This window comes from Akebia trifoliata, chromosome 8 (genome assembly GCF_017979445.1).
Source record: "Akebia trifoliata isolate Shusen 1 chromosome 8, ASM1797944v1, whole genome shotgun sequence".
Classification (NCBI taxonomy): Eukaryota; Viridiplantae; Streptophyta; class Magnoliopsida; order Ranunculales; family Lardizabalaceae; genus Akebia; species Akebia trifoliata.
In genome coordinates this window covers 37,942,573-37,954,303 of record NC_141382.1, presented here as the reverse complement: position 1 = coordinate 37,954,303, position 11,731 = coordinate 37,942,573, and the positions used below count along the sequence as shown (strand labels likewise).

Genomic DNA, 11,731 nt, shown 5'->3' with positions numbered 1-11,731 from the left:
TTCAATGATGGATTTAAAGATTGTTTTCGATTTTATTTACTAGTAGTTTTATTTTTGATGTAGTATTTTTTTTTTTTTTTAATTTATTTGATAATCAAAATGAAATTAGGGTTATTCAACAAGCCCAATCCGACTAGATCACCCAAAATTGCCTAACTCGGGCTAATCCAAATTCAACCCGAGTTTAGATGATCAAGCTCGGGTTGAACTTAGGTTAGTGAGCTTCGGTCCTATGGTCAGCTTGAGTTGAGCTCAGGTTGAGGGTTTTGCTACTTTGGTTGATCCTAGGTTTACCCTCCAACCTGCCCAAGTTGCAACCCTAGACACAACTAGAATAATACAACATCATCAGAAAAATTCTTGAAAGCATGGTTTAAAAACTCAACTTGAATGTTCGCTGAGTCAAGTCAAGTTGACAATTTGCATGTCAATTTCGATGTGTCAAAAGAAAATACATTAACTTTATAAATATTTTAAAATTAATTTTTAATAATTCAAAATTAAAATAAATAGAAATATTTAGTTATTGTTCTTCGCATAAATAATGTTTATTGTCGTATAATTCAGTTGAGTTTTCAATCTGACTTGGCCGTAGGGGCAAAGCCATGATTTTCTTGTAGTGGGGGCAAACTATAATTAATGTTTGTTGAAGATCTTGAAGATGAATGGTTTTGAGGAGAAATTCAGAGGTCTTTGGTTAGAAGTTAAAGAAAAAGATAATTAGGTCATTTCGACGAAAGAAGGCCCAATTAAGAGCTAATGTCATCATCAAAAAATATAAAGGGAGGAGGCAAAATTGGAGGGAGGGGGTGGGGGCAAATGGGGCATATAATTAGTTGAAGATATATGGGTATCTCAAAATTTTGTACGTGAAAATGGCCCCCACTGGTTCCTTACTAGCTTTGCCCTTGCTTGACCAAGTTGACTACGTAATTTGTCAAGACGACTCGATGAGTTGGTTCCACCAAATTTTGGTGCCAAAACACCTTGACATCCAATCGGGTCGAGTCAACTCAACTGTAACTATGGATGAAAACATATATAATAGGTTCAAATATCAAAACTTTATAAGAAGACTTTAAATTAAATTAAATAGGTGTCATGAGATAAGAAAGAGAAATGGAGAGGAGAAAAAGCAAGGGGGAGCGTTGTTGGCCTGTGAGAAATATTAATAGAATGAGGTAGTGAGGTGGAATTTAATCTCCTCCATTTCAATCTCAATAAATACAAGAGGCTCCATCTCTCTCTCTCTCTCTGGCCTACTATAAGAAGATAATCTTACCACCCAATCTGTAAATTTCTCAGATTATATATATGAACATGCATGGTGGTGGTGCCCCATGCTTCTGTATGATTCTCTCTGCTTTCAAACAATTTGGTTTTCTTTGTAGTTTTCTTCTTCTTCCATTAGTTCAATTAATTTTTGTTATAGATTTCAGTTTCATGTCGTCCAATCTGAAACAAACTGCATCAACTAATCTCATATTTCATCAACTAATTACCAACAGTAAATTATAGATTAATTACTCTCTTTCTTTTTTTCTCTTGGGGACCCCATTACCGTACCCTTAGAAAAAAAAAATCTTCTTTTTTTTCTTGTTTAACCTGGCTTGAAGTCATCTTATAATAATGGAGAAAGAACAAGAAGAAGAAGAGAACTACTCGGTAAGCTTACGATCTCTCTCGATCATTCTCTCTACAGTTTTTATCTTATTTTATTTTAATTTACTCAAAACCCTAATTATTGTAGGCAAGTCTACCAGCAAATTATACAGGACTAGACTATTCTCTAGACCAGCATCAACAGCTCATGAAGTCAAGGATCGGAGAAACTTCAGGCGAAAACAGCATCGAAATGGTAGACTACATGTTCAACAACCCTCCACCCCAACAAATATCTTCTAGCTTTTGCACTTCTAATTCTCTTGACAGATTGAGCTTCGCCGAAGTTATGCAATTTGCTGATTTTGGACCCAAGTTGGCCTTAAACCAAGCCAAGATGTCGGATGAAGAAAACAGGATCGACCCAGTTTACTTCCTTAAGTTCCCAGTATTGAATGATAAGTTGCAAGATCAGATGACTCTCATGGCTCCTCCACCAACAATAAATGATGAAGAGAAATATGTCATGGAAGAAGAGGAGGAAGGAGAGGAAGAAGACAGTCGATTGGTCAATGAAGACACCTCGGTAAGGCTTCGATTTCTTGGAGGAAGTCTTCCGAAGAATCCAAGCTCTGAAGCTAAGAATCGACGGAAGAGGCCAAGGTCGCTGAAGACTACTGAGGAAGTTGAAAGCCAACGAATGACACACATTGCCGTTGAACGTAATAGAAGGAAGCAGATGAACGAGCATCTTCGAGTGTTGAGGTCTCTCATGCCAGGTTCATATGTGCAAAGGGTATACATATCTAATATTATTTGTTCTAAAGGAACATTTTCTTTCCTATTATTTTGAGATCCCAGTCCTTTTTAATTGATTTCACTCCGTGGGTAAGTATTTGTTGAGTTTGTTTGAATTTTAATTGATAATATTTAGTTATTTCAGTCTATGGGTACATCCAATATTACTTCATAATTATAGAACACTTCTTTTCCTACTATTTTGTGATCTAAATCTTAAACTGAAAACTTTAATTGATTCAGTCAGTGGTTGCAAGTTTTTGTTGAGTTTGTGTGTGAATCTTAGAACACTTTTTTATGTAAAACTTCTTTTCCTACTATTTGAGATCTTAAACTGAAATTGTTACTGATTCATTCAGTGGTTTGGAGCAAGTTTGTGTAGGGCTTGTGTGAATTTTAATATATTTTTTTCTTTATTTCAGTTTAGTGGGCACATCTAGGTATTCATACTTCTTATTTATGGGTATATGGGACAGTTTTTTCCTACTATTTGGGATCTCAATCTTAAACTGGAAATTTTAATTGATTTCAGTTAGTAGGTACAAGTTTCTTTGCTTTTTGTTTTTTGTTTTTTTTTCTGAGTTCATGTGAGGTTTCATATTATTTGGTTATTTCAATCAGTGGGTACATCTAATACTACTTAGTTATTATGGAACATTTCCCCCGTAACATCTAATTAGTACTGATCAAATGAAAATTTTAATTCATCAATTTTAATCAGTGGGTGCAGTGTTAATTTTAACTTATATTATTTGTTGATTTTAATCCGGGCTAGATCTAATATTACTTCATATGAAACATTTGCTTTCCTACTATTTTAAGAAATCAATCTTAATTAAATCGATGCGTACATCCAATATTACTTCTAACGGAGCATTTTCTTTCTTATATTGAGATATCAATCTTAATTAAACTGAAAACTTACATGATTAATTTCAGTTATTGGGTGCAAGTATTTGTTAGTAAGTTTGTGTGAATTTACAGGGAGATCAGGCATCAATTATTGGTGGAGCCATAGAATTTGTAAGAGAATTGGAACAACTTCTTCAATGTTTAGAATCTCAAAAGAGGCGAAGACTCTTCGGTACTGGTGGTGAACCTTCACGACCTATCAGTGATTCACAATCTCTAGCAATCCAACAACCTCAACCACCATTTTTTCCTCCATTGCCTCTCCCAAATGATCAAATGAAGCTTGTCGACTTTGAAACGGGACTTCATGAGGATACAGCAGAGAGCAAGTCTTTCTTAGCCGATGTTGAAGTGAAGCTCTTAGGGTTTGATGCCATGATCAAGATCCTCTCTCGTCGAAGACCAGGCCAGCTTCTAAACATAATAGCAGCACTGGAAGACTTGCAACTCAACATTCTACATACTAACATCACCACCATTGAACAAACTGTTCTCTATTCCTTCAATATCAAGGTACCATTCTTATAATATGGAAAATTATTTACACTAGTCTGAAACGACGTTTAACGCTCTTCATCAAATGAATGGTTGAGATGGGCTAATACTCCTAGGCTAGGGATTGGAAGAAAATTGTATCTCTAGAATATCTTCACTATCCATAGAAAACAAGCATTTTTTTTTCTCTCTAGGAAAGCTGTGTTGTGAATAGTTCAATTTATGAAACAACAGTTTATCTTTTTTCACAGATTTAAATGTTGAAATACTTTTGAATGTTTCAGGTGGCTAACGAATCGAGGTTTACAGCCGAAGACATTGCCAATTCAGTTCAGCAGATATTCACATTCATCCATGCAAACATCACTATATGATATGTTCTAGAGAAAAAGGATTGATTAAGCTTGTTTTAATTTAGGTTTGAGTGTTCTTTTGACTTACCACCTTAATTATGAGGTATATGTGATTACATATATGTTAGGATGATATATTTATATATAAACTTACTTCTTTGCTATAAAGACATGAGTTACCTCCATCTCATCCCTATGAGGTAGACCTATACACTAACATCAATCTGATTTAATTTGTTGGTTGTTATTGTCGAATCTAAACTTGATTACTATGCTTAGAAGATTAAGTCAAAATAAAGGATTAAGGGTAAATCACCACCTTAACTACCAAGTTTACTGAATCCAAACATTTCCGTTGACTTTACTAAGAGATGCTTATCAAATCATCGAAGTAAGTCCAAAAGAATTATTTTGGATTTCATGCTCGCACATAGAGATATGTACAATGCATATGAAATAGAATTGAAAGTAGAGACCCATATGCAAAGTACCCATCATTTGTGGTCGAAAAGAGAGAAAGAAAAGATTGTGTAGTTGAGTGGAGACAAATTCTGGAAGGGTTTTTGTGTGAATTAAAATTTGGTGCAATTATTTGATTTCAAGGTCAACGTGTGGACGTACATGGTTGCCTTGGGTTGACTTGTCAGACGACTTTCTTGGTTCTATTAGGCTACAATGTAAGGTAAAAGGTGCCAGAGGACCCACTGCCTGCTCATCAAACACCCTCTTGTTTTGAAGGTCAGGTGATCGGTCAAGCTGCACATCCAATCATTCCCGGCCAACCCAACATTTAAAACTTAATTTACATCTTTTTGGATTTATGTAAGTCATGGATACACTATAGAATAGATTAATACATATATGTTGCCCTACATGTAGAAAGTGAGAGATCATAGATAAATAAATTTGGAATGATATGTTTTCTACCATACATTAATATTTTCATAAAATTATGGCAAAATATCCTCTTGCATGAGTTAGATTGGGTCTATCATGGACTAGACTTGGGTATTAATAAGAATCATGATGATCTAACGCTCCTTTTTCGTAAGTTCTTTTTATGCTTCTTTCACAGAATCGTACAAATATATGTGCATGTGTATCCCGAAGCAATAGATCTACGGTAATGTGAAGGGAACGTATGAAAATGGAGCGTCAAATTATCATGATTCTATTAATAAAGGTAAGTTTAGAAAAGTTTCAAATATTGCTTGGATTTACGAGGATTGGGCTCAGGCTTGAAAGCAAGGTTCATTAGATGTTCTTGTTCCCTCCCCTTCTCACTTTCCTCTCTCTTGGTTCCCGCCTATGTTTTTAGGATAAATTCATAAGGATAGGATCGAAATTGAAACTAATCTAATGTGAATCGGATTAAGCCTTTGTACAATTAGGTCGGTTTACACTGAATCTCAATATGAGGATCCAAATCGATCTGATAACAATCAGATCATGTTTAGATTGGGACAAATATAATTTAATATACAAAATATTTTTATATATTTTCTCCCATATATTGGATCAGGGTCATCCTATCATATTGGGACGTGGCTGATCCATAATAGTTTCAATAAGCTGTCAAATCGGATCCTTTTCGAAACCCAAATCCTGGATTTAGATCCAGATTTATCGGAATTGATCAAATTTGGATTAGATGTTATCTATAGCCTTTCTATCTCTATTATTTAATTTCCAAGAAGAGGTCAACAACAAATCCTACTATGTTCACCCTCCCCTCTATTTTACAAAGCATTTCATGTTAGACCATGATTTTGGATGGATGTTTTAATTTTGGATGGATTCTATAAAATTAAAGAATGTCAATAATAAGGAATCCCAGGTGAGTTTGAATTTTGAAAAGATTCTCATTGGATTTTAATAGGACACCTTTATGGATAGGAATCCTATTAAAAGGGAAATTTTAGACCCTCAACTCTCATCTATTTAAGAAGGGACGGCACCCCATTATGGTAATCGTACATAACGAGAAAATTGAATTATGAAGGATGTTTTTTACAGTGATCTCCATCAATCACTACAAACCCTTAGTTGTTCCAATGATAGAGAGGAAGTCGAAGGTGAGTCTGTAGAAAGGTGAATCAATTTGATTCAAAAGTTTGGGGTATTGCAATTTATTCTACAAGTTTTACTATTGCTTGGTTAATAGCTCTAGGGGCGGAGCCAGGATTTTGCCCATGAGGGGGCAACCAAGAGTAGAAATTTTTTTGTGGGGATAACTAAGAGTGAAAAAAATAGTTGGGGCAACTAAGATTGGAAAAAAAAAATTGTGGGGGCAACAATGGCCCATTTTTTTTATCCGCCACTAAAATCCATCGCAATAGCTCACTAATTCATAGACTTTGAAAATTCTTGAGAGGGCAAGTGCTCCCACAGCCCCCACTCTAAATCCGCCCCTGAATGACACAATATACGCACTCTTCAACTTTCAAATTTAGTTTTGCATGTTAGAAATTTCTTGAGATATAAACGTGATTCCTAATTAAGATTTAGGTTCAGGTGGAATGATTTAGAATCATTTAAATCTCACATTCCAAGCTTGACCAACCCGACCATGTCATTTAGACCTTACAATCAAAGTCTAGATAAAGAAATGTACCAAGTTATGTTGGTGCTAGGATAAATTTTATCAAGGTGAGTGTATGAAAATGGATCAAACTTTTGGTCAAATTACACCATCAGATACAATTTTAAAATATTTACATACTTGATAAATTATCCATCTGTGAAAAATAATTTGTAGTGAATTTATCTTTTAGAAAACTTTTATCCAACAATATAGAACACCAGATGCTTCCACACCAACAAATCAAGCATGAAGCATTAGTGATGCTTCATTCTTCCTATCACTACCATTTCGTCTAGATATTGGTGGGAAAATAAACCTTTTTTCCCATTTATTCTCCTTCATTCCATTTCTTTGCTCAAGAATTCTGAGGCAACCTTTGATAGGACATCATCTGAGGCAATCTAAACTTCTTCTCACTTATTTTGTATGCTTTTTCACCACAAATTACTATCTACAAATCGTTAAAGATAGGACAAAAGATACTAATAAACTTAAAAAGGAAACATAAAATCCTAGATGAGAATATAACCCATCAAGGTATATGTGTAAGGCATATATGCACCTAAATGTAGGTTTAGTTTTTTTTTCTCTCCATCTATTTGTTTTGTACCCCTTAACACTTTTGATCATGCTTCCAAGTGATGAATAGAAATATCTAGTATATATAACGTGCAAAATCATGGGCCCAAATGAGAAAAGGAGACATTAAATAACACTTGATTACCTTTAGGGTGTTGGTGCAGTGGTAAAACTAGTGACGGGGTTCGTCCCTTTGGTAATGTATTTGAAATTAGGAAGCCTCCTGATTTATCCTGTTGCACATTGGGAAACTTTTGTGGGGGTTAAAATGTGCAATCGAAGGGATTAATCCATATCTCAAAAGGGATGTTGGATAACCAATGTTACATGCAATTGGGTAAGGATCTTCTCATTATTAGTATATCAAACTTTGGAGACTACTTTGTCCATTGGCCAAGCAATACAAAACTTCAAACAACATTGAAGAATGAAATTATTTGCAACTAATTTGCATCCAGGCATCTAACCTTACAAATTAAATTTGTAAAAGAAATAATGGAAAAAAATATATGAAAGGTATAATTGCTTTTAATTAGAATTTAACGTAAAATCAGATCTTCAATGAATAAATATATAGGGTCATGTTTGACAGCCAACTATTTGGCAAGCACGTTTTGTCCTAAATGGGTTAGAAGTTCTAGAATGGGCTGATTTTTGATGAGGACGATTTCTTCATCTAAAGTGGTTTACAAAAATTGGTCGGTCCATGATTCTTCAACTTGTAAACATGAAGTTAGAAGTTTAGGAATGAGTTGTTTTTTTTTTTTTTGTGAGTATGATCTCTATGGTAGATGATCTCCTCACCATAGAGATTATTCTCACAAAAAAATCATCCCATTCCGAAATTTCTAATCCATGTAGAACAAAACACATTGGTTAAATACTTGGTTGATGAATGTGACCCATATATATAACATTATATATTTGAGAAGTAAAGAATTAAGGGTCTATGTGATTGCATGAAAAGTCATTTTCCATGGAATTGGAAATACATGAGAAAATGGGTAGGCTGAAAAAAAATCGAAGTGTGTTATTCGATTGCATCTAGACAACGTTAGAAAAAAAATTTTGAGTAGGAGGAGGAATGAAAAGAAGAAGAAGATAAAAAAGGGAGAGAAAAATAGAGAGAGAGAGAAGAGGGAGGTGGCCAACGACAAGGATGATGGCGGTTGAAGGTGATAATAGCTTTGGTGGGGGGCGGGAGTAAGAAGAAAAATAAAAATATAATATAATATGAACTTGATTTGAGGATGAAATTGGGAGAAGAATTTTATTTTCTCATCAGAATAGGTGAAAAAATGAAATCAACACTTTACTAAAATTTTAGATAATGGTGAGAATCTATTTTTCATAAACTAAAACCAATCAATACATAGAAAATGTGATTTTCCATGAAAATGGATGTCCTACCCATTTCTCATCTGCAATCAAATACATCCTAAAATTATATTTTTTATTATTATTGAGAAGTTGGGGTTAAGGGGACCCCACCCCAAGAGGCCGAACTCGACAATTACATGCAAATAAAATTACAAAAAAAAAAAAAAAAAGACCATCCAATTAAATATATGCTAAACTTGGAAGTAATGAAGCCTCATTTTCAAAAATCACAATTTTTTTGTGAAGATGTGCCTAATCTTGCTAAAACATGTACAACTTTGTTTGCTTCTCTCCAATAGAATTTGAACTAATAAGATTGGAACTAGATAGAGATTTAATTTCTTTATTGCTTTGTAATAAAGTAAAAGAATACCTCCATGAGACTTCAATTTCTCTCTTTATTCATTTGATAAAGCATGAGGAATCAGAACTAATAAGGATCTTTTCAAGATTCTTCCTCTTTGCAAACTTTTAGATCTTCAAGAATGAGCATTAACTTTATTTTAATAATCTCATCTTCTTCACAACCACCCCATCCTCCAAAGACACATTTGCCATAGCTATCTCACCCAATAAAGTCGAATCCTCAACTTGAAGATGAAAGGAAATCATATGTATTAATTTTAATGGAACCCATCGATCTCACGACAATCCCATACCATTGAGATTGATGTTGGAACAGAAAAAACCTCACACGAGCATACCCAATTGTGCAAAATTTAGGATCCATAGTCATTATAGGCAATTAAAGGCATTCCATTGAAGATAACTCGAACATTGTTTGCAATGGCTTTTAGTATAGATTCTTTGACAATGGCAAGTCTTTGAAAATGCACCTATTGCTTCGCTCCAAAAGTGATAAATATGTTGGGTGCAATCAATTATATTAAGAAAATAAATTAAGTACTGAATTAAATGAGAAATTAAGTTGAATCCAAACTAAATATTAGGAGAAAAAATTAAAAAATATAAACTTTAAAATAGCTTATTAGTTTGTAGAAGTAAATTAAGATTAAGGCTTCACATTGAATGTGATGTCCTTAAGACAGATTTCACCTCTGTTCTAGTGCCAACAATTTATAGACGTATGTCTCCTAGGATACAATAATCTATAATAGAGAGGGTAGTACTCCAATCTCTATTTATGGTGAACCCGAAAATATCTAGTAATCTCTTTTTAATATATCTCACAAATAATTAAAAAAAAAAGAATAATTTAAACGTAATCGATTGGATGATTTTAGACTAAAAAATCTCATAATATTATCTTCAAAATAAAGCAGAAAAAAGAAAAATTAATTGATTTCCTTGGATTAACTCCAATAAATAAACAATGAGGAATTCTCATTGTTTCAAAGAAGTGTGAAGAAGAGGTGTCAAAAACTGGGGTGCCAATAAGCAAAATTTGATCTAATGCACTGGTTTGAAAATGACGTCCCAAACAAGAAGTCATTGGAAGAATTAAAATAAGTTATAACTTCTTAGGGAATGATCCCATGGTTAAAATGTAACTTATTAAGTTACTTTCATCCAATAAAAAAAACTTTGATTTTCTAATTCATTTTTCTTAATTTATTTGACAAAAAATTCAACAATCCCCCACATGAATGCAGAAAATAAAATAAATATCAATAAAATTAAAAAGCATATTTATATAGAGAGTACATGATGAAATTCATTTGCAGAATAGGTGTCTTTTGAACTTGAACCTTCCCTAGTGAAGACCAATCAAATTTACTTGACTATTCAGTAAATATGATATCTTAAATTGACTAATCGTTCTTATAAGTCAAGACAATAGATTTCACATAAAGTCTTTTCCATACAACAAGTTCTCATGATTGTGTTCATTACAAGTCCTGAACAACTCTTGGATTCATAAGTACTTTAGAGAATTTAGTCTTTAGAAAATAATTCTCAGAGAAACGACCACATTTCTTCACTTATATAGGTGACGCTTATAAAGAGTATCCTACTATAGTTCACTTAAATTAATAAGATATAGGCATCACTAAAATACTGGTATTAACCTTATATAATTGTAGGTAGCACTTTTACATCATAGAATTTGGGTATAGTGATTTTTTCTCTATTTAGTGTTATATTAGAATTGCTCATAACTTAGTTGTCCTATTGAACCTAAATCGTGATATCTCTAGTCAATTAGGTTAGATTTACATTAAGGTAATTTATTTATAAGCTTTAAACCCATTCCCCTCGATGTATTATAAACTTGCTCCCTAGATAATCCTTTAATAAAAGGATCTGTTAAATTATCTTGAGATCTCACAAAATCAATAGAAATAATTACATTAAAGAGCAATTACTTAACAGTATTATGTCTTCAACGTATATGTTGAGACTTTTCATTATATACATTATTTTGTGCTCTAGCGATTGCTACTTGACAATCATAATGTATACAAATTGCAGGCAATGTACTTGGCCAAAGAGGGATATCCTCCAAAAAATGCCTCGGTCATTCGACTTCTTCACTAGTCTTATCTAGTGCAATAAATTTTGATTCCATAGTGGATCGAGCAATACAAGTCTATTTGAAAATTTTCCAAAAGATAGTTGCACCCCTAAGAGTAAATACATACACACTGGTGGATTTAGATTCTTTTGAATCTGATATCTAGTTAGTATCATTGTAACCTTCAATTGCAGCGGGATACATCGAGTAATGCAAATCATAATCAAAAGTATATTTTAAATATTTTAATACTCTTATTAATGCTTCCAATGATCATGTCATGGGTTACTAGTGTATCTACTTAATCTATTAACAGAATAAGTTATATTAGGGCGAGTGCAATTCATAATATATATATTAAGCTACCAATCACACAGGAATATGCTAATTGTGATACACTATTTCTAACATTTTTCTTAAAATTTATAATTTGCATCGAAAGGAATTCTAATAGGTTTACAAATAAATTGATTAAATTTCTTAAGTACTTTTTCAATATAATGAGATTGTGATAAAATAAAACCATTAATATTTCTAGATATTTTAATATCT

The 11,731-nt window shown here is 33.1% G+C and overlaps 1 protein-coding gene across 1 annotated transcript; it reads left to right on the top strand.

Annotated features, from left to right (window-relative positions):
* The first annotated feature begins 1,244 nt into the window (after positions 1–1,244).
* On the top strand, positions 1,245–4,353 carry LOC147396707 (transcription factor FAMA-like). The gene is made up of 4 exons (XM_086452879.1): positions 1,245–1,665; positions 1,751–2,398; positions 3,385–3,825; positions 4,092–4,353. The coding sequence occupies exons 1-4, from the start codon at positions 1,630–1,632 to the stop codon at positions 4,179–4,181; spliced, it is 1,215 nt and encodes a 404-aa protein (XP_086309005.1). The 5' UTR covers positions 1,245–1,629; the 3' UTR covers positions 4,182–4,353.
* The last annotated feature ends 7,378 nt before the right edge of the window (positions 4,354–11,731 follow it).